The sequence below is a fragment of the Budorcas taxicolor genome, chromosome 1, assembly GCF_023091745.1.
Source record: "Budorcas taxicolor isolate Tak-1 chromosome 1, Takin1.1, whole genome shotgun sequence".
NCBI classification, from domain to species: Eukaryota; Metazoa; Chordata; class Mammalia; order Artiodactyla; family Bovidae; genus Budorcas; species Budorcas taxicolor.
This window is the reverse complement of record NC_068910.1, coordinates 110,757,293-110,781,161: the sequence shown is the minus strand read 5'-3', so window position 1 is coordinate 110,781,161 and position 23,869 is coordinate 110,757,293. Positions and strand designations below refer to the sequence as shown.

The 23,869-nt window shown below is 40.0% G+C and overlaps 1 protein-coding gene across 1 annotated transcript; it reads right to left on the bottom strand.

The window, feature by feature from the left end:
- Nucleotides 1–2,088: 2,088 nt before the first annotated feature.
- On the bottom strand, nt 2,089–20,753 carry CEP97 (centrosomal protein 97). The gene is made up of 11 exons (XM_052642427.1): nt 20,711–20,753; nt 18,237–18,379; nt 17,360–17,518; nt 16,342–16,443; nt 14,268–14,381; nt 13,550–13,716; nt 10,460–10,624; nt 9,447–9,571; nt 8,006–8,783; nt 4,639–4,714; nt 2,089–2,991 (listed from the first exon to the last, which is right to left on the bottom strand). Exons 1-11 carry the CDS (start codon nt 20,751–20,753, stop codon nt 2,287–2,289), a joined length of 2,577 nt encoding a protein of 858 aa, XP_052498387.1. The 3' UTR covers nt 2,089–2,286.
- Between the last annotated feature and the right edge of the window lie 3,116 nt (nt 20,754–23,869).

Here is a 23,869-nt window from a genome sequence, read left to right as displayed (position 1 = left end):
ATATTCTTGCACTTCAAAACACTAGTAAAGTTAAATAGAATGAAGAGTAGGATATTAGTCATTATCATATTCTGCCAATTTCAAATTAAAAATATGCTGAATACCATTTATGGGCTAGAAAAACAAGGCAAAGGTAAAAAAAGGAAATGTTGCTTGTAAATGCTAATACTCAAATGAATTCAGTCGTGTTTTGCCATTTCTCAAAAAAAAAAAAAAGAAGAAGAAGAAGAGGGAGAAGACCTCAGCAGAAACCCACTAGGTAATACTGAACCGCAACATTTCAGGAGCTTTTATAAGAAATTAACAAGCAATTAATGCACCATGAAGCAGCACTTTGGTACTAGTGCAGTGCAAGTTGGTTTTCCTTTGTCTAACTACAGGCAGCAAATGAGGCACTTAACTATAAAATAGAAAAATAGGGTAGATTTAAGAAGAAATTCAAAATCATTCAGGAAAGATAATCAGCATTATTCAAAAAGTTAAAAATTCTATTTTTATTTAACACACATCAATGTTTCACATGCTTCACTAGGGAAAATCTTTTGAATGTAAGACTGCTGTTTGTTTGTAAGAGACAGAAAATCTTTCCTTTGCAAGAGATTCTGGATTTCTTCTCAACCTCAGGATTTCTTCTCAACCTGAGTGCTACATATTTAAAAACTGAGAAAAGAACATCTTACCCACAGTGAGGAAATGTTTCTAACTCTCAACATAAAATGTGATCCCTGACTTTATTCTTGGAAGGATCAGCTTTTATTTTATGTAACTTCAAAGAAGGGGACCTAGTGACTGTAACTGAATAATGAATACATATTTAGCACCTAAATTTAAAGAACACTTAATTATTGCCATAGTTTTAAATCATTGTACACACAGACTGGGGGGAAGTCAGATATGTGTGTTCAATGATATTAGAACATTCTCAAAGATTAGAATCTCAAGCTTCCAAAAATTATCCTTGATTTGCAAATGCATTTATTAACATTCAAATACAATATTATCATTTCTTCCTGGAGTTACAGATATATACTCTTTTTAATGAATAAAGAAATAAATGAGGTTTATTTTTTCTTTACCACCATTAAGTTGTCTTCCAAATGTGGCACTTTTTCAGATTTAGATGGAAAATAGACCTTATTAAAAATGTCATTCCTATTCTACCACTGGTATTATTTTAAATGTTCTTTTCTATGAGGTCAAGAATGAAGTAAATGACCATGGGCCTCTGCTGAAATATATAAGCAAATATAAAGCAGGAACAAAGAAAGCGTACATTAATTTCTGGCAATATATTGGCACATAAATTCTTATCTGTGCATGTGCTTAGTCACTCACTCGTGTCTGACTCTGTGACCCCATGGACTGTGGCCTGCCAGGTTCCTCTGTCCATGGGGATTCTCCAGGCAAGAACACTGGAGTGGGTTGCCATGCCCTCCTCCAGGGGATCATCCCGACCCAGGCATCGAACCCAGGTCTCCCACATTGCAGGTGGATTCTTTACCAACTGAGCCACCAGGGAATGCTTATCTATGGGGTGAAAAATCACTAAATGAAAAGATAATAAATGTTTGCTGGGATATTATCCCAAGTGAATGGAGCCTATACCTAACAGAAATATTCTTGTGTTGCCCTTTAAACAAGCTTCACTTTAATTCTGGACAGACAACTTTGCTTCATATGTTAAAACTGATACATAACGTTCAAGTTTTCCATGAAACAACTTAATTATTCCCAGTGAAAAATCCTATCATCTTACCTTTTTTCCTGTTTCCTTACAAGAAGTCTTTCATGGATTAATAGAGAGGAAAAAGCTTAAAAACACATGTTCTTACTCCAAAGAGGCTGGCAAATTTCAATAGTTCACAATCCTATATGTCATTTATATTTACTGTAGCAAATTACATTCCTTACTACATAATTAACTTTCTCACATACAGAAGAATTAAAAATTCTCTTATTTGTATCTTTAAGGTAAAATTTCTATCTCCTTTAAGGTATTCTAGTTTATTTCTGAAAGGAAATGAATACATCAAAACATAGGAACACTGTTGATGCAATTTAGTTGTTAATAAAGTGCATGTGGCTTTCAATATAAATATTGTTTGATACATTATAGCTAAATAAAAAGCTAACAAAACAAAAAGGAAGATTTACCTCAGTTACCTAGGTTGCAGGGGAAAAAAAAACAGTAACAAAATTGGGAGAAATATTCTTCTTCCCCCCAAAAAAAGCCATGAAAATATTCTTAAATTAAATAGACTTCTGCTTTTCAAGGAACCAGACATGCTACACAATAATACCAACATGCAATACCTGAAATGTAGAATCACATTCTGACTGCTGCCCTTGTATGTCTGCATTTAATTCACAATTCTCTGGTGTCTGGCTGACTTCATATGGCAAAGCAGGAGATACGCCTTGAGCGACATCTACAGAAGCACTATCAGATAAGACATCTAACTTTTCAGGGGAACGAGGTAGGTGAAGCTTACTATCTCCTGTCCCTTCATCAAAGTGTCTCCTCTCATCAGCATCATCTAGCTGCTGAACTGAAGTTAGATACTGTTCAAGCAGACTATTATCCTGCTCATTGTTTGAGCCTTCCTTACTCCATTCACCATGTTCTTCACTAACATCCCCTATGTCTGACTCTTTGCCATACTTGACAGTGTCAATGGAATTCCCCATTATGGAACTTTCACTACCTTCTGTGGAACTTTTTTCAAAATCCAAAGAATCCTGTAAACAGTGAACTTGTTCGGTTAAGGAGGAATGAAAACCAGAGTCTGGAAATTCTGGTAAGGATTTCTCTTGAGGAGCTTCATCAGGAGCAATGAACCAATCAGAATTTTGATCAGAAGATGGCTCCTGACTTTGGGTGAATAAAGGAGGTTTAGATGGCACCAGAGTACTTGATATAGGGGGAACATCAATATGGCAGGAACTTAGATGCTGGTCCACAGTCTGTTGCCAAGCTTGTAGAGACCTTACCTGCAAACCAAAGGATACAGTTTCACTACAAAATATAAATCATGCCTATTTTACAACTGTCCTTTGAGGTTTCTTTCCCCGCTACACTCAGGAAGTTGGTAAACGGCAGATGGCAAAACTGGAGTTAGAAATGTCCTGACTCCCCCGATCCTTTCCACAGCACCCCCAGCTTAGACCTGATTGGCAAAAGTGGTTCACGTTGTTGGAAAGCAGGAAAGCAGGGATGGGCCAAAGCAATTCACTTGCTCCTACTAGAAAGATAATCAGAAGCACAATAACACACATACAGCTCACTAAGGGGTCAATGAGGTTCTCAATACACTGAAGTCTATTTAACAAGACACAATAGAACCTATTAATATGAGTAGATTCTCTAAAATGGGAGTCTCATGCTAGATATCCATTTCAGATAAGAGTTTTTAAAAACTAATAATGCAGGATTTCCCCTGGTGGTACAGTGGATAAGAATCCCCCCAGCCCATGCAGGCAACACAGGTTCAATCCTTGGTCTGGGAAGATTCTACAGAGGCCATGTGCCACAACTACTGAAATTGGTGTGCCTAGAGCCTGTGCTCTGCTACAAGAGAAGCTACCTCAATCGAAGCCTGAGCACCACAATGAAGAGTAGCCCCCATTTCCTGTAACCACAGAAAGCCCTCTTGCAGCAATGAAGACCCAGCACAGCCAAAAATTAATTATTTTAAAAAGAGAGGGAAAAAACCTAACAATGAAGTATACACATCTCTAAAATACCTAAAAATTCCTGGAGTTCTTAATAATACGATCTTTACTTCTTTTTCTTTCTTTTGGCCGCGCTACACAGCTTGTGGGATCTTAGTTCTCTGACTAGGGATCAAACACACACGCCCTGCAGTGGAAGTGTGCAGTTCTAACCACTGGACTGCCAGGGGATTCCCAGACCTTTACATTTTTAAAGTATACTTAGAACCTCAGAATTTTACTGTAACATATGCAACAAGAAAGCAATATAGAGATTTTTTTAGTTTCCCTTAGACCATCTTTCAAGGTAATCCTTGATAGTAGTTTGATATGTATCATTCCAGACCTATTACTATGTATTTTCAAAAATAACAGTATAGATAAAATCCTATTATAACAAATTCTTTTCTAAAAATACTTCCAAGGAATAATCACTGAGAACTATTTGTGGGGATACAGTAGTAGTAAAACCAATGTCTGAACTGTCCCCATAGCGTGCTATTTCAGGATTCAAACTCTCTACCTGGAAGTCATGTGGACTTTTTAGGACATGCATATTGTAGCCATCACACACTGTTTCAATCATCTTTCATTCAAATAGTCTTAAAAGATAAGACAGCTACCTGAAACTTAAATTGGGCCTTTTATATCTATTGGACAGTTGTCTAATATCCTTCAATTTAGCACTTTCCGTCAGTGTTATAGTTCTTTATCTTTCTGGTCAAAATTATGAAAATAGTTTTGTTCAGATTAAATAAAATGTAACAAAATGCACTGTCCTAGTTCAGTTAGTGGCAGTGAACACAAACCACATCCTTAACCTTGAGAAAGGGTGCTACCTCACCAGTAACTATTCTATGATTACCTCAGTAAATCTAGAGTTTTTCTTCATTTACACAGTAGGTAAGTCAGCAGGAAGGGGCTTACCTGGTTCCAAAGGAATCTGACAGCCTCTTCTTGAACAAATTTTTGAATCCGTTCTTCATCTCTTTCTTTTCTTAATCTACAATAGTTCAAAGTCCATTACTGACACAAGAAAGGGTGCTTTGAATTGTACTTCTTATTATGACAAATAAACATATACATTGTAAAGAGATTAATAAAACATAAGTGCTTTCCACTTTTAGAATATCTAAGTGAAACTTTAGTTTTAAACTATGACTCAACATAGAAGCCAAATTGATGTGACTGAAATTCAGATTATACTGATTCTACAAAGTATTGCTAGTACTGAAAAATAAAATATTAAATGGCTTTTTTTTAATCTGGCCTCAATTTTGCAGCCAAACACACAGAAGGAGCAAGAGCAGCAGAAAGGATCAGAATCACAGCTTCAAAAAGAAGAGAATGGTCTCCTTTTTGAAGAGACCAGCAGGATTAATCCCATCAAATTTCACATCCCTGTTTGCTCCAGGTCCTGACATACTCCTTGCTATCATCAACAGACTTCCCTGTGCATAACTTCCCCTCATTCATTAAAGTTTCACTGTGGGCTCACTGTCCCCCTTCCATACTTAAAACTTATCACAGACCTACGGTTCCCTTAGCTGTCCAGTATCTCTTAAACTGTCACCCCGTTTTGTTCTGAAACTCTGACCTACTTTCTCTAGCCCCTCAAGCCTTCTTACTGCACCATGTAGGACTTCTGAATTATAATCAGCAAACCCCCATATATACACTCAGATTCTTCTCTGAACTTTTCCTTGACCAAATCAGACGCACTTCCAAGGGCCTGTAGCCCTCTCAAGTAGCAGCTATTTTTTTCACTTATACATCAGGGTCAGAACACTGCTTCCACTGCTGTTTACAAATGATTCTTAACCTTCCTCCTGCAAGAACTCCAGCCATCCTGCTAAATTTCCCCAAACTCTTTTTCAAGTACTGAGCTCTCACTATCGGCCCCCATTCACTGAAGCCTCAGCACTAGTATTCTTCTCTGCCCTGTGGCCCTGGTCATTTCTGGAGCCCTTGACATTCACATGGATGCTCTATCTATCATCTTCAGTCCCACTCTGGCAGTAGTGGCGGTGTAATTGCTAAGTCATGTCAGTCTCCACTCTAGACTCAAGTATTTTGACTACACCATTTAAAAAAAACGATTTCAAGCACCAACACAAACCTCTCAGTTCACTTGTTCTTGCCACAATCTGCAACAACCTGGATACCCAATCCTCATCTATGACTACCATTCAAATGATGTCTTTCTCCTGTCTTTCCTTTGACCTCATTTAAATTCCAAGATCTATCACTGTAATCATCTCCCTTCAAAAAGTCTTCAGCTCCCTTGATCTTCCCTCTCTCCCCTACCATATTCACCTGGGAAAAAACCCACTCCTGGCTGAACTGGGTCCAAAATCAGAATAGAACAGCTGAGAGCTGCTGATAAAAATCACAGTTTCACACTTTTAAGTTTTTCCTCATACTATCCAGCAATTCTCCATTCCCTTTGTAAGTTCACTTTTAAGATAAACACTCCACACTTCACACCTCTCTTCTTCAGCCTCTCATCTCACATCCTCACCCACTCCTTTCCAAGTGCTGACCACATCTTGTATATTACTGAAAAAAGAGAAGCACCCATCAGACAGGACTTCCGCATCCCCCACCATCAATACCTACCACCTTACCCGCCCCTGCTCCTACCTCACTCCCTCCGCTTATGCACCGAACCTCTTCTCTCACCATCTCAAGAACTTCCGCCCTGCACTTCTTTCATTGCTCTGCACCATCAGTTTTTCCCTCCTTATTGAATCATTTCCACCAACACATAAACCTCCTCTGTATCTCCCATCTTCTTAATTCCAGATTCTCCTCTGGCAACCACCTGCTCCCTTCTCCTCCTCACAGCAACACTCATCCAAAGCTGGTTGTGCTCACTCTTCACCTCTCTTTCACTATTCAGTCCTTTCCAAACTGACTTCATCCCACTACCCCCTGAAGCTACTCTTAGGAAGCTCACTGGGCAGGAAAGGGTTAACTTAGCAGGACTGAAATGTTCAAACTCAAACATCCTAAAGACAGGACTGGCCTTGACCAGCTTCTGAGAGATAACCTCTAAACCTTTGGAATATCCCGCCTGATTAGAGCACCTTTGTACCTCTGAGACCTTGGTTTATGCTAACAATGTGCTTTACGGTGAATACCAGTTTGGTTCACCTGAGACTCTGGGCTACAATGTTATTGGTTTGACCTTGGGTGGGGGCTGAGGTCTGAGTAGTTAAGGTCAGTCATATGGACTGACCTAGGAGACTGTCCGCCAATAAAAACCCCAGATGCCAAGGCTTGAGGAAGCTCCGTGGTTGGCAATACTTCCTGTGTTTTCACTCATTGTTGCTTCAAGAATTGAGCCCCACCTATAAAACTGCACTGGAAGAAGACAACTAGAAGCTGGAACTTGGTCTCTCCAGAAGTTTGCCCTGTGTGTCTTCTTCCTTTGCTGACTGTAATCTATATCCTTTCACTCTAATAAACCATAATAAACATGATCATAAAGAATAGCTTTTTTGAGTCAAGAGTCCTTTTTACAAATCAAACCTGGGGATAGTTTTGGGGACCTTCAACACACAGTCACAGTCACTGCCAGTTGCTGAATCTGGTATACAGTTCTCGGTCCTGTTACAGCACCTCTCTTCTCTCTTGAAACACGGCCCTACTGGAGCTGGGACACACTCTCTCCCAGTTCTCCTCCCTCTCTGGCTGTCCCTTCTCAGTCTCTTTTACTCTTCCTCCTCTCCCACTTGCTAATCTCAGTAAATACTGCCAGGTGCAGTACTGATACTCAGAATAACTCTATGAAATCCTAATTTCCCTGGCTGACAGTCATGAAAACATGTAAGCCAGAGAATGAACACATAACTTCCACCATAGCCACCAAATTTTAACCCCTTCTAAGTCCCTACTATTTTCCTTAACTCTTATGTCATCTACTGGGTTCTATGTAGACTTCCTCATCGTCTCACTTTTATACTCATTCAGTTTTTCTACATTTTCTGTATCTTCTGTGTTTAGGTACATAGACGTCCATAACGCATGCGTTTCATCCAACATTTACTGCTATGCTCCATCTATATTCCAATCTCAGCACTAGATATGGAGGCACATATTGCAGTCCTTGCTCTCAAGCTGCTTTCAGTACAGTGTCAGAGACAAATCTAGAGTGGCAACACGGTATGGAAAGTGTCCCAGACACAAGAGTTTGATTCAGTGTTCTGAATCAAAGCTAAGAATCTGACACCCCCAAACCAACAAAACAGCATCATCACAGTAAAAGCCTTAAAGCGGACTTCTCACCCACCTCCTTATTTCACCAGTTAGGCAGACAATGTGTTCTTGCATCCTGCGAAGACGGATTTCATAGCGCACATCTCTAGCTTGTGGGTTGTAGTTCCTGGCATAAAAGCCCCGCCAACAGGCCTGAAGCTTGGTGGCTGCTTCATTCAGTTTCTGGAAGGCAACTTTATCTTGTCCCAAAGGAACAGATTTCTGGGTTAACAGCCTGCAGGGAAGCTTCTCTGAAGCTATTTGAGACCTGGCTTCTTCACTGTCTGGCTGCGTATGGAAGACATTGTGTACAACTGACTCAGGAAAAGACGTAAGACTGTGGGTGTGATCCTTCAAGCCAGCACTGGTGACTGTTGGCTCAGGACAAGCTAACAGTCCATCCTTCTCATTTACCTCTGTACCAACTGCACTTTTTGTCATCTGAACAGAATTCTCGTTTGCAGCCCCCAAAGCCTTTTCCTCTTCCTTGCTTGATAAGCTCTGGTTCTCTGGCCCTTTCACAGACTCATCTGCAGCAGCATCATCTTCTAGGCTCAAGTTAATGCCTTGCAGCCTCAGCTCCACTGTAGGTGATACTGGAGAGAGTCCTGATGCAACTGGCATAAAAGTAGACTCTGAAGAGAGGAGACTGCAATTTAACTTGTCCTCATCGGTCTGGATGTCTTCCAGGTGCAGGTCATTTCGAGAATATCTTGCAGTGTGTACAGAGGTTGGAAAGTTATTCTTAACAGCATGTGATTGGTCATCATGACTGCTTATCCCAACCCAAGAATTGACTTGGATGACAGGTTCTAAAAGAATCAACAGAATGTCACTGGAAACATTACATATTTACGGAGGGATTTTTTTTCAGTTGTATCCCTTTAATGAAACTTAATCCCTCAAATATAGTAAAAGGCAATGAAATCATTTCAGTAATTTCCTCCAAAATGCCTTAAAATATCAAACCAAATATTTTTAAGAAACTAAATTCTTGCAATAATCATAAAAATAATCAAAGTACTAGGTCAAGTCAAAAGGTGGCAGTCCTCTGAATGTTTTCAAAAATTAAGACATTTAATAGTTACAGATGTCTGCGTATATTGTTGTTGTTTAGCCACTAAGTCGTGTTTGACTCTTCTGCGACATGACCCCATGGATTGTACAGCATGCCAAGCGCCTCCGTCCATGAAATTTTCCAGGCAAGAATACTGGAGTGGGTTGCCATCTCCTTCTTTAGGGGATCTTCCTGACCCAGGGGTTGAACCCACATCTCCTGCATTGGCAGGTGGATTCTTCATCACTAAGACAAAAGGGAAGCTGCCATTTGTGTAATATACATATGTAATAAAATAAAAGATCCAAATGTTCACTTGAGCTAACGAGTAAAACATTCTGAAAATATGTACTGTTTCCTGTTTTATGATACCAAATAGATCAAACAAAAAAGGACCGGAGATCAGTTAACTTCTTACCGCTTTCTGGGACTACCTGGCCATCTTGAATGGGGCTGGAATGCTCTGGCACAAATGATGCCCTTGATTCAACAGGAGACGACTCTTCATTGTGGCTCTGGTTCATTAACTGCCTCTGGTGAAATCTAAAATCAGAATACCTCATGTGATTTCACACAAATCAAAAAAAGAAAGCTTCTCTGCTTCCTTCAACAATTCGACAGGTAACAATGTCAAGAAGGGAGAAGTTTACAAGTTTTCAAAGTACATACCTTTAATGATCTCAAAATTACAAAGTCTCATGGATAGAAAATGTTAAGAAATTTATTTTTAAATCACAGTCAGACACCATCATAAATATACACACACAAACCTTCAAAGACAGGATCTCTGATGAAAGACGTGACTACTAAAAATGCTTCTAGCTATACAATGTTAGTATTTTTTTTTTACGTTTTTTTCTAAAAGCTTTATTTATTATTTAGTTTTGCCTGCGTTGGGTCTTTGTTGCTGTGCATGGGCTTTCTCTAGCTGTGGTGAGCGGGAGCTACTCTTTGTTCTGGTGCACAGGCTTCTCACTGCAAGTGGCCTCTCTGTTGCAAAGCTTGGGCTCTTGAGCTCGGGCTCAGTAGCTGTGGTGCACAGGCTTAGCTGCTCCACAGCATGTGCCATCTTCTGGGACCAGGAATCAAACCTATGACTCCTGCACTGCCAGGCGGATACTTAACCACTGGACCACCAGGGAAGTCTCTATAACGTTAGTATTTTAAAGCCCATGTAAAACACCCACATTAAAAGAACAAATGAAGTTATTTTAAATCCCAGGCTGCCAGGCTGCTAGGCTCTCCCCACTCAGGAAATGACTAGCAGCTACTGGGGAGGAAACCAGATTGCACTGCATGGTTTGGCTCCTCTGAAAGCCCGCTGTGGTGACCAGGGCCCCAGGGGGTCCAGAAATGTGGCTGCAGCACTCTCTCCAATCCTGCTAACTCTGCAGGAAAGTCTCATCAGCCGCTACAGATAAATGCGCTCACCTCTGCTTGCTCAGAATCTTCTCTAGCTTGGCATCCTCTGCAGTTTGAAGGCCCAGCGTAGAAGTGAGAGGACAGACCGTAGCCAGATACTGGACAAGCTGGATGTGCTGGCCAGGCCGATACGCTCTCCCCTTGCCTTGACTATATAGCCATTCAGCTTTTAAACTGGAATTGGGGGACAGAAAGAAGGGCTGGCACTGGGGTAGACAAGATACATTTTCAAGCAATAATGACCTTCCTTCTTAATATGCCTTTCCAGCATCACTAGATGTTTTTCATGAATAACATTTCAGTTAAAAAGAAAAATTATCCTCTGCTTTACTCTCCTTACTCTTGTTATGGTTTAAACATTTTTTCTTGCTTAGGGGCACTTCCAATGATTTGTGCTAAATGGTTCCAAATATTTTAAAATTATCTTCAAAGAAGCAATAAGTATTCCCTCCATTCACTGTCAAACTGAAGTACCTAAATACATAAACTGTGTTTAAATTCGTTAGTTCATAATTATAGTTTTTTTAAAGCCAACTGGTCACAGTTGAAGGATGCTAGTGAGCTACCATCTCATCATCTTTAAAAACTGATAAAGGGGGAGAATTAAATATTATTAATTCCATCTTTCCTATACAAACTATACCAATGAGTAACCGAATAGTTACTTCACAGAAGTATTCCAGCTTATTTAAAAATGAATTACAGAATTAAAATTTCACCATTTTGCAACTCTCAATGAATTAATGGATTTAGGCACTGACGGTTAATAGCTTCTCATAACGTAAGAGACAACCAGATACCATGTGCCTCTCAACAGGACCCAAAAAGCTGTTCTTGACCCCACAAAAATCTGATCAAACCTCCACCTTCAACTACCCATTTACAGAAAACACAAAAGAGGAGAGTATGTCAAAGCACATGGGGACGCAGCAATTGGCAAAATAAGCACAGTAGGAAACTCTGTAGGATAAAGAATCTGATTTCTTCAATAACCAAAAAGAGAAAAGAAAGCAAAGCAGAGAGACAGGGGCTCCACAGAGAGATCTGAAAGCATCATCTTGGACCTCTAGCCAAGCTGACCTTTCAAATGACTCCAGCCCTGACTGTGATCACACCACAAGACCCCAAGTGAAAACGACCAAATCAGCACAGCCAACCCATGCAGCATGCAATAAACAGTAAACTTTCAAGATACTGAACAAGAGAGCAAGAAAGATATATTTTAAATACATCAAGCAATTACATTGTATGGCCTTATTTGGAACCAGTTTCCAAAATTCTATTTAAAAACTGCATTTATGAGGACTAAACATAAGCACTTAATATTGTGTGTTATTAAGGAATTAGTTAAATTTTTTGAGATGTGATAACAGTATTGTATTTATTTCTTTACAGACTGACATTTCTCAAACGTCCCACATAGCTCCCAAGTTGGAGTGATTACAAATAAGGCTGGAGTGATTATGTTTGGAGTGATTATGAATAAGGCTGCTATGAACATGCTTATGCATTTTTTCTGGCATACATAAGTTCCTATTTCTCTAGGGTATATAGCAGAGTCAAACTGTTAAGTCATAGGGTATTTATATGTTTAAATTCAGTAAATACTGTCAATTTTTCAAAGTGGTGCACGATTTATACTCCTAGAACAGTTAATGAGAGTGCCAATTGCTCTACATAGCCATCAAAATTAAACATATTGCTCATACTTCTAATTTTAGCTACTATGGTGGGAGCTCCATAGCAACAAGGAAAAAAAAAAAATCTTTCTAAATTATCAAAAAGTCACTATAGTGGGGAGGGGAGTTATGATGAGTGGGACAAAGAAGACCTCTGCAGTGCTGGTTACATTTAGTCTTCTTTTCAATGGTGATTATATAGATATTCTAAAGTATTACATTTAAACTATTTCTAAATTATATGCTATCACAACAAACTGGAAAATTCTTAAAGAGATGGTAATACCAGACCACCTGACATGCCTCCTGAGAAATCTGTATGCAGGTTAGGAAGTAACAGTTAGAACTGGACATGGAACAACGGACTGGTTCCAAATAGGGAAAGGAATACGTCAAGGCTGTATACTGTCACTCTGCTTATTTAACTTATATGCAGAGTACATCATGAGAAATGCTGGGCTGGATGAAGCACAAGCTGGAATCAAGATTTCCGGGAGAAGTATCAATAACTTCAGATAGGCAGATGACACCACCCTTATGGCAGAAAGTGAAGAACTAAAGAGCCTCTTGATGAAAGTGAAAGAGGAGAGTAAAAAAGTTGTCTTAAAACTCAACATTCAGAAAACTAAGATCATGGCACCTGGTCCCATCACTTCATGGGAAATAGATAGGGAAGCAATGGAAACAGCGACAGACTTTATTTTGGGGGGCTCCAAAATCACTGCAGATGGTGACTGCAGCCATGAAATTAAAACACACTTACTTCTTGGAAGGAAAGTTATGACCAACCTAGATAGCATATACAAAAGCAGAGACAGAGACATTACTTTGCCAACAAAGGTCCATCTAGTCAAGGCTATGGTTTTTCCAGTGGTCATGTATGGATGTGAGAGTTGGACTGTGAAGAAGGCTGAGTGCCGAAGAATTGATGCTTTTAAACTGTGGTGTTGGAGAAGACTCTTGAGAGTCCCTTGGACTGCAAGGAGATCCAACCAGTCCATCCTAAAGGAGATCAGTCCTGGGTGTTCATTGGAAGTACTGATGCTGAAGCTGAAACTCCAATACTTTGGCCACCTCATGAGAAGAGTTGACTCATTGGAAAAGACTCTGATGCCAGGAGGGATTGGGGGCAGGAGGAGAAGGGGACGACAGAGGATGAGATGGCAGGATGGCATCACTGACTTGATGGACATGAGTTTGGGTAAACTCCGGGAGTTGGTGATGGACAGGGAGCCCTGGCGTGCTACAATTCATGGGGTCGCAAAGAGTAGGACACAACTGAGTGACTGAACTGAACTGAATGACTAATTTCTATATTCATATTTCAAGCAATATTCAGCTTCTTAATTTGTAGTAAGCTAGAAATGAGCCTGTCAGTTAATTCCTATGATAAATGTGACATTGGAGGGGTTACGTTCACCTTTCCTTCTGAGAAATCACATATCCATCCAGGACTCGGAGGCTTAGGCACCAGCTGACGATGTATGGCCGATAATCGAACCCTGGGATGGAAGGTGTTGCCATCACACATGGATTATTCATGATTGACAACTGTTCCAGTTCAGTTAAGGATGCCAGAAAAGAGACCTGGAACAAAGGACATCTTTGTTGAATGAAATGGAACTACTCAGCGGCAAGCACAGGGCTTCTGCTGATTACACATCTCTGGCAGTTTGAGAATGCAACAATTTCCCTCTTGTTTTGAAAAGTGACAAGTAATACTCTTATATTATCCACTGACTCCAAAAATTCCAACAATATGGCCATCTGTTCTTGCTGCACAAAGTCCTTTAGAAAGCACTGCTTCCTAGCAAAGAGAACCCTAGTTTGAAAACATAATAGAAGCCAGAAAAAGGTACAGAGTATGCCTTATTAACCCCTTTAATGTAGATGTCCCTCCACCAACAATCACTTCCCAGTGGAGTGAAGAGTGTAGCATTACAAATGAAATTAAGCCTTAATAAGCTACTGACATTAAATAAAAGTGGGAAGAAAAATAATGATCTTCTGGAGCCACGTGTTTCACCCTGATAGCAGTTTCTTCCAAGATGCTCATCTAAAGCAAGCTCACCACCTTTTCCTGCATCTCTCCTGACTTTCTAGCTCCCGGGATCCCATAAGATACCCTCAAATTTTACCTCATTTAAGTCCCGGATTTCATTTTCCGCCAAAGAAAGTATAGCAAGACATCTGGGTAGATAAGCAGGTGCCATTCTAAGAGAGGTGATGATATTTCCATGTAAAAGCAGGGTCTTGAAAGTAAAAATGCAATGAATTACAAATGGAAATAGACCAACTGGTCTATTTTAATAAAACCAAAATAATGTATACAAAAGGAAAGTGATCTATTTTATTATAACTTCTCATCACACATAAATCAAAGACTGTTAATGCTAGAAGGGTCTTAGGTGGCCATTTGGTCCAACTCTCTTTTCACATCCATATTCTAAGCTCAAGAAAGTTTAAAGAGTTTCCAAAGAACATATGCTTAGTTTAGCAAAAGGCATGTTGCAAGTTATTTAAACTTGACCAACTTTCAACATACTTGTTCATTTCCTTTTAAAACATCAAAATAGAGGGTGAAAAAAGTGAAAGAAAACATTCATTGAAACAAAAAGCTACAGGGAATTCCCTGAGGGTATGGGTTCCATCCCTGGTTAGGGAAATTAGATATCCTGCTGCTGCTGCTGTTAAGTAGCTTCAGTCGTGTCTGACTCTGTGCAACCCGGTAGACGGCAGCCCACCAGGCTCCCCCGTCCCTGGGATTCTCCAAGCAAGAACACTGGAGTGGGTTGCCATTTCCTTCTCCGATGCATGAAAGTGAAAAGTGAAAGTGAAGTCGCTCAGTCGTGTCTGACTCTTAGCGACCCCATGGACTGCAGCCCACCAGGCTCCTCCATCCATGGGATTCTCCAGGCAAGAGTACTGGAGTTGGGTGCCATCCTGCGTGCAGCCAAAACAACAACAACAAAAAAGAGAAACATTCAGGTAGAAAGCAAATTTTCCAGAAACAGATATAACCCACAAACTATGATTTGCAACTATATTCTCTTGGTAACTTAAAACTTGAGGAAGGCATAATGTACTTGATAAACCTGACTCAAATTCAAATTAAGACAGCAACAATGAAAAATAAACTGAAGACTCTCAATACCAGGATTCTGATAAAGTAATCATGCCTCCATTCCAGAAAAAAAAAAACTTTCAATCATCTTTAGTTCATTTGAATTCTCTCAGTATCTGACTACATCAAATTGTTTTAGAGTAATTGTTATGATTTCTGCTAAAAAATGGCAAAAGTTGAGCTAATAATACGATTTCTGGGGCTTAATGAATTCATCTCACGCTAATGATATCCAATGGAGTTAAAATATGGAAAAAGCCTACTCACGTTTTATGAAGCTGTTGATTCCAACTGTTACATATTTATTTTATTGCATTTCCCTCCATAAAAAGTGCTATAGGCAACAGACTTTCTAAAGTGAGGTTAATTTTGATAATTTAATAATATCTACCACTAAAAGGAAATAGCAGTCTTCAGTGTCAAACAGGAATGATTACTCTTAACCCCACCAACATGTTATGCACTATTGATGCTATACAACTAAAGCTACTAATGTTGATGGACTAGGCATGAAGGGAATTTCATCATGTTTGTTGAACAGTAAATAAGCATTAATTTTAACTACAATGACCAGTTTTAGTTAAAGTAAATCAGTAATAGAAATTAACAACAAAAAGTTTCACACTTAATTTCTGGTACACTAAGGAAATTCAACCAGTCCATTCTAAAGGAGATCAGTTCTGGGATTTCTTTGGAAGGAATGATGCTAAAGCTGAAACTCCAGTACTTTGGCCACCTCATGAGCAGAGTTGACTCATTGGAAAAGACTCTGATGCTGGGAGGGATTGGGGGCAGGAGGAGAAGGGGACGACAGAGGATGAGATGGCTGGACAGCGTCACCGACTCAATGGACCTGAGTTCGAGTGAACTCTGGGAGTTGGTGATGGACAGGGAGGCCTGGCGTGCTGCGATTCATGGGGTCGTAAAGAGTAGGACATGACTGAGCGACTGAACTGAACTGAATTGAATAGAATTTTTATCATAATGAACACAATTTATTCTTGCAGATCTATATACAGATCAATTAGGTCACTTTCTCTTGGTATTTTAGTATAAAATTTCAGAAGTGACATAGAAAACACACTTACCTTCAGTGATACCAATTTAGATAGATCACCTATCTGGGGTATGTTATTGTCTGATAAATCGAGATGTTGTAGAGAGGTGCAGGTGTTAATTTGTTCCATGGCCTATTACAAGAAAAGGAAATGTATTTCATGCACACAAAATCAAAAAATGAAAGTTTTCCTTGTAGCTGACCCTCTTCCCTCCTCTGTCAGAAGCAGAGGAGCAGTGCTTAGCAAGAGAAAGACAAGGCAGTGGCAACAGAATTTGGCATATTGTTATAAAGCAAGTTTCTACCTTCATTATCCCTCTAGAGCAGAGGATCATATCATGCCAGATACTTACAGCTTGAAGGAACAGTGATGACACATGACAGTTGATATAGCATAGAGTTTACAAGTTAACATTGGAGCTAAACTGCTTGGATTCAAATCCTGGCTCAGCAACTTCTTGACTGTGTGAGCTTAGACAAGTTACTTAACTTCTCTGTACTTCAGTTTATTCATCTATATAATACACATGAAGACTGTACCTACTTTACAGGCTGTCATGAGACTGAATGACTTAAAACAGTTAAGGTAGTTAGAAGAGAAGAGCAAACCTTACATGGTTGATAAGTCAGTTTTCTTCATTTAAGACCGTTCCCTTGTCTACAATATCAAAAAATAAGACACAGAAAACAAAATATACAAACAATAAAAAAAAAAGACACAGAAATATTGATTAACTTACCCAAAATGATCGTTACTAAGTGGTGGAAGCAGGACCAGAATTGAGAGCTCCTGACTTTTAAAACATTCTATTCTTCACTGTACCATTAAACATGCACACAGAGCTTAATTCTGCATGAATTTTCAAAATGAGTTTTTTTTTTTGAGTTTATGGTAACCAAAATTATCTCTGGGGAATGGCAGTGGATACTTTCATTTTTTATTCTACTTAATTCTCTACTGCTTAAATTCCTTGTTCATAGCAAATACTTTTGTGAAGTTAAAAAAAAAAAAAACTACTAAAAAAAAAAAAAAGAAAGAAAGAATTCACCTTGAGATTATTTCCCGCCAAATTCAGCCATTCCAAATGAACCAGTTCCTTTAGGCCTTCCACATAGCCAATGCTATTATGAGGCAAATTTAACACCCTGAGTTGGGTCAGTTTGGCTACACCCATCATCCGCACCAGCCTATTATTAGCCACTGACAACTGAGGAAAGAAAACATATCATTATTCTTACTTTCACATTAGGGTGGCGAAAAAGATTTGTTTATATGGTCTAACATTCCCAAATATATAAACTCAGTTTGTACTTTTCACATATATTGTCTAAATATTCTGCAGTGTGACTATTTATTATTGCTGTCACTCCTAAGCAATAGAAAATAGAGATAAAGTTGAAGAATCCCACACCTCCTCCAAGTACTAAAAGAAAATACCTTCAACACAGCAACTACTTGAGAATGTAAACTCCACAATAATGGAGTCCTTACATTGTCTCCATCAAAATCTAGAACAATGTCAGACACATAAGAAGGGTCCAATAAATGTTGAATGAATGAATGAATCAACTTTTTACCTCCACCATGAGGTAACACAAAATGTTATGTTATTTAGCCAACATAAAATGTTTTCTTTTTTAACAAATGCTCTTTGTATAGTCTACATTAAAGGTGACAAAAAAGTGTTAATCTTCAGGAGAAATTTTAAAATTATTATTTAATAGTCATCATGAAAAAATTAATTTTTAAAATTTTTACTAAATTATTTTATTTTTAAATTTATTTTAGCTATTAATTCTTTATAACTTAAGGCAATACTTACTACTTTCTAGGTTTACAGAGTTACATTTGTTACCTTACTGCTTTATTTTGTATAATAATAAACTGGTCTTATATAACTATTTCCCCCACACAGCAATACCTACCTGTACTAATCGTTTGCATTTCTCAAGATTTTCCAATTTAATAATCTGATTTTTATCCAGAATCAAAGTATGAATATCAGTTTCACAGGGTAAGTTTGGGCTTAATTTCTGTAGCCCTTGCCCTGACCAATTGACCACTGATCCTTGAAAAGAGAAGGGAAATTGTTAGAAAACACAAATACAAAGCTAAGCATAGGGATAAAATTATACTTACAAAATCTTATACATTTAGAGTTAGAAAACACTAGAGCAAAATAAATATCAAGATTTTAAAACGAAAGCAATCAACTTTTCAGTGACTACAGAATGAAATTATTCACTTTCCTTTAGAAGTATCAGATTATAACTAGATTTGCAATATTCATGTATGGATGTGAGAGTTGGACCATAAAGAAGGCTGAGCGCCAAAGAATTGATGCTTTTGATCTGTGGTGTTGGAGAAGACTCTTGAGAGTATCTTGGACTGCAAAGAGATCAAACCAGTCAATCCTAAAGGAAATCAGTCCTGAATATTCATTGGAAGGACTGATGCTGAAGCTGAAACTCCAATGCTTTGGCCACCTGATGGGAAGAACTGACTCTTGGAAAAGACCCTGATGCTGGGAAAGTCTGAAGGCAGAAGGGGAGGACAGAGGAGGAGATGGTTGGATGCTATCATCGACTCAATGGACATGAGTTTGAGCAACCTCTGGGAGATGGTGAAGGACAGGGAGGCCTGGCATGCTGCAGTCTATGGGGTCACAAAGAGAGGGACAGGACTGAGTGACTGAAGATCAACAACTCAAGTTTCTATGATATTAAATACTCTGGAATTCTTCACACTTAAATGTGAACTATTATTCCATATTTTATGCCTAAGTAATGACTGTATTTTTTTAGATGTAACTAATCTTTTGATAGAGATCAACCTGCTTACAACCTAACTACCAGTATACCATGAAGTGCCCAAACTATTTTGAAAATCAAAGTATAGTTATGTTGACTTAGCTACAAGATGAGAATAATCTACCTACTTCATTACATTGATATGGAGATGAAAATCAAAACCCTATGAACAGCACTCAATCCCATTCCTGGCACATAGCATTCATAATAATCATAATTAATATGATTTGGTATACTTAACAGACGTTCAAATTCTGGCTCCACGAAACACGGTGGTTTATTGGGCAAGTTATTGATCTCTTTGGGGCTCACTTGAAATGGCAACCCACTCCAGTATTCTTGCCTGGAGAATCCCATGGAAGGAGGAGCCTGGTGGGCTACAGTCCACCGGGTCGCAAAGAGTCGGACACGACTGAGCGATTTCACTTTCACTTTTCTACTCTCTAAGATAGGAATGATAATAATACCTGCCTTATAATGTTACAGAGAAAATGAGATTTAAAAAAAAAAAAAAACCAAAAAGACAGAACATAATCTGGCTCATATAAAAAGTGCTCTATAAATGTTAACTGCTATACTATCAGTATATTCATTGCCGCGGTGGACTGGGGAGGTGGAGTTTAAGAGTAGCAGCTATCTGAGGGAGGAGGGGCTAGAGAAACTGCCAATTTCAAATTTCTACCCAGATTAAGATTACTGAGGGAAATAATTATGCAAGATAGCTCTCCTGAAAGATATCAACGTTTTTCCATTGTCTAATGGCTTCTAGCATTTGGGAGGACAGGTGGTAACTGGATTTGAGAGTTTGATGAAAGCTATGTACCGACCCAGGAAAATGCAGAGCCTCTGCACACAATTCAAAGGAATCGAAACACCTCTTCGACCCTCTCTCTCTCACATAATGAGCCAGATCTAAGCGGTGGAAAGGGGCATCGACCCTCCGCCCTGCCTGTGACCCAGAGCTTCCGAGCTGTAACCAAAACAAAGGAGCTCCACTCACACAGTACCCACGGAAGCACCCACACCCCGCGCTTGGGCAGCGACCAAACTAGATCCCAGAATACCGTCTGCGTAACAAGGGGTGGTGAACTGTGGGCTCTGAATAATCCTCAGATTTTATCTTGGCCATTGGGACACTTCCAAGAAAGGGTCCAACGTCAATCTAGGGAACTGTGTTAGACAGAGAGTTTCTTGAACGTTCTAGGAACTGAGAGAAAGGGGGAGAGTCTACAGTTTTCACCTGGGTACCCAGAACTCAACGTAAACATCCAAGAACGGTCACCGCTGCCAGAAACCCGCAGACCAGGTATCCTCAGGAGCGCGGGACCCGCGGCGCCCGGTAGCGCTAAGGTCTCTGGGGGTTTGTAGTCCCTTGCTTGGACCTCGCCGCGACGCTGCAGAACGAGGCAGCGCCTAAGGGACTACAATTCCCAGAGGGCAGCGCGCCTCCGCGAAGCCCACAACTCTGCATCAAAAGAACTGGTCCAGAACTGCACCCATTAAACCTAGTCTTCTTCTCTCCACCTGGCAACTGTTTAATTCAGTTCTATGGAGTAAACCTCGGCACCCAAGGGTGGGGATCGCCTTACCTTCTCCAGGAGGCAAAGCCGCGGCGGCCCCCGCCGCCGCCATACTTCCCGCTTGCTGTTAATACCAGGCAACCGTCCTCCCGGCTGCTCGGTGGAGCTAGTGGTCGGGAGGAGCGAGCTTGAAACTACAGCTCCCAGGATGCACGGCACCCAAACGGCCCAATTGGCTGCCTGCAACTAATAATGCGAAACCGGGTTAGAATCTGAGCCGCAGTGAGTTTGTGAAACCTGGTCAACTCCCTAATTTGGCAGAGAAGCGAACTATTATTAAATGATCATTTCACTGTTTTTTCCAGATGTTTTCGAAATTTGACACTTTTGTCATCGAAATGATTATAAGGTCTCTACTCAGTGCAGACCGAATTTGAGGACTTACTGCTAGAAGTCTAGCAATGGCGGGGGCGGGGAGGGAGGCGGGTAGGGGAGGTGCTGCCCCCTTTATTGACATTTCTGAATGAGCTCCAAGTGTTCAACTCTGCTACAGGCGATTTTGTTTAGATAGTCAGAATCGATACATCTTATTTGAAAGTTTAGTTAAAGCAAGTTGGGATAGAAGCTTTTATACAGAATCAAATATTTAAGTAGTTGTTCTTGAATAGTTAACAGAACTTTAGACCTAGATGTATATAATAAGTATTGAGTGGGTGTGAAGTCACTCAGTCGTGTCCGACTCTTTGTGACCCCATGGACTGTAGCCCACCAGGCTCCTCTGTCCATGGAATTTTTTAGGCAAGAGTACTGGAGTGGGTTGCCATTTGCTTCTCCAGGGGATCTTCCTGACCCAGGGATTGAACCTGGGTCTCCGGCATTGTAGGCAGATGCTTTACCATCTGAGCCACCATGGAAGCCCGTTTTAATAAGTATAAAACCCAGAATTTTTCCAAGCAGTATACAAAAGTTTACAGTACAATCTCCAAACTGAAAAATTACACTGCCTTACTGTAGGGGAGTAGGCTTACACTTTTGATATTACTATTAACATGCTAACTAGTGTGATTGTAACCATGAACTCAATAAGCTTTCAGGGAATGGAGAAAGAAATAGAAGCTATAATCTTCAGAGAACACTTGAAGGAGGAAGTGAAATGGAGCTAAGGCTTAAAAGATGGGTGGACTCTAAACAGTTCAGAAGTAGAAGATGAAAAGACAGCACAGACTACAGGTGGGAGGCAGGTGGGAATGAAACTAATCTGATGGCCCCGGACAGTGTGGAGCTTCCAGGTTCCACTACCCACTCCTTCACTCCCTCTTGCAATCTTTACTCTGAATTCCCATCTTTCTGAGACAGCCATGTCCAACATCTCTGATAATTTCTGTTTGAAAAAGATCCCTGTAACTCATGCTTCTAGATTTCCAAGCAATTGATTCTGTGAGCATTCCCTCCTTCCTGGATCCTCCTTAGGTCTCTCTCTGACTACAGCTGCTTTAACTTAAAATAAATAAATAAACAAACCCTGTTTCCCACTATGTTAGTCTGGAGACAAGTTTCCTAGCTCTCAAGAGGGAATTAAGACTAGGAATTTTTTCCCTTCTAACCAAGAACCCCCTTATGTAGAAAGCACAGTCTTACTATACAGGTATAAGAAAAATGTAAGCCTGAATTCTTTCTCCTGCTAACCTTTGTTCCCTGGAACAGTTGGTGAAGTCTGAGGCGAGTTTCTAGGTCATGGAACAAGAAAGGGTTTACAGTTCTCTCCAACTTTGCAGGGTAATGACTTGGGAGGGGGTTCCTCGAAGCCCAGAAGGTACTTGAGGAGCGTAGGTTTCTGCTAGTTTGCAGCAATGGCAGAACCAGAGTTTTGTTTTGTTTGTCTGACCTGGTTTCCTGAGAAAAGGGCCAAAGAACTCACTTTATGGGGTTAACTGAGTATAGTCATAGCTCTTAAAGAGAGCGGCCATAGTCCCTGGGCATAGTCTCACATGCCCAAGTGAACCAGCAACACTTTATCATACCACAGACACTTTTGTACTTCAGCCTTTGCATCCAAAATCAAATTGCTACACTTTAACTAAATTGCTTCATTTTGTGTATTCCTTAAACCCTGCACTGCACTCTCCAGGCAATTTGGAGAATTCTACTGAACAATGCCATGAACTTCTCAACAAGGCAGCCTTTTTTGGCCAGCCCAGACCCCACAAGACTTTCCCTTCTATCAGCGCAGTATACTTGATTTCTGCAACAGCTGATCGCCTTGACTCATCTTCCCATCTCTAATTCATCTGCCCATTGCTACTGCTACTACTGCTGCTAAGTCACTTAAGTCGTGTCCGACTCTGTGCGACCCTATAGATGGCAGCCCACCAGGCTCCCCCATCCCTGGGATTCTCCAGGCAAGAACACTGGAGTGGGTTGCCATTTCCTTCTCTAGTGCATGAAAGTGAAAAGTGAAAGGGAAGTTGCTCAGTCGTGTCCGACTCTTAGCGACCCCATGGACTAGCATGATCTAAGTAAAACAACACCTTTTATCATATTAATTCCCTCCTCAAAACCTTCCCTCTCAGAATTTAACTTTCTAGGGCAGCCATAACCTGGCCTCACCCTACTTCCCACTATTCATTCCACTAGTTTTCACTTGGTGCTATTGATTGGGGGCTGACAAAATGAAACGTGTTTCAGAATGGTTAAATTGCTCATATGACAAGAATGAATTGAAAGGTAGAATAGTTGTAGGAAGGAGACTGTTGGAATAGTAGATGGTAACCTTTTACAGAGTAGTTTCAGGAGAGTATTATGTACAAGTTTAAATAACATGAAGTTAAGAGACTAGGTAGACAGAAAACTGGAACAACATTTTGGATAGTGCCATTTCTCTTGACAAACAGAAGAGATTTTCTAATTAGGGTGAGAATTTATATTTGAAAGAAGTAAGTATAATAACTTCAAAGTTTTAAAACTAAGATGTTATTAATCTAAAGAATTTTGACACTAAAAATTTTGCAAATGTGTCTTTTACAATAAAAAGCTTTTTATCTGATTTATGTTTTTTTATGGGACTTTTAGTGTTTATGTGAAGGTTTGTTGTTCAGTCGCTCGGTTGTGTGTGACTCTTAGTGACCCCACGGACTGCAGCATGCCACGTCTCCCTGTCCTTTACCATCTCCTGGAGCTCGCTCAATCTCATGTCCACTGAGTCAGTGATGCCATCCAACCATCTCATCC

Bases quoted from the DNA above. Each gene is read 5' to 3' on its own strand.
- CEP97 (XM_052642427.1), bottom strand. From the start codon at position 20,753: ATGGCGGCGGCGGGGGCCGCCGCGGCTTTGCCTCCTGGAGAAG. The intron at 18,380-20,710 runs GTAAGGCGATCC...TCTCTTTTCAAG, and splicing joins GGCTTTGCCTCCTGGAGAAG to GATCAGTGGTCAATTGGTCA. The intron at 14,382-16,341 runs GTAAGTGTGTTT...TTTACTTTCAAG, and splicing joins CTAAATTGGTATCACTGAAG to ACCCTGCTTTTACATGGAAA.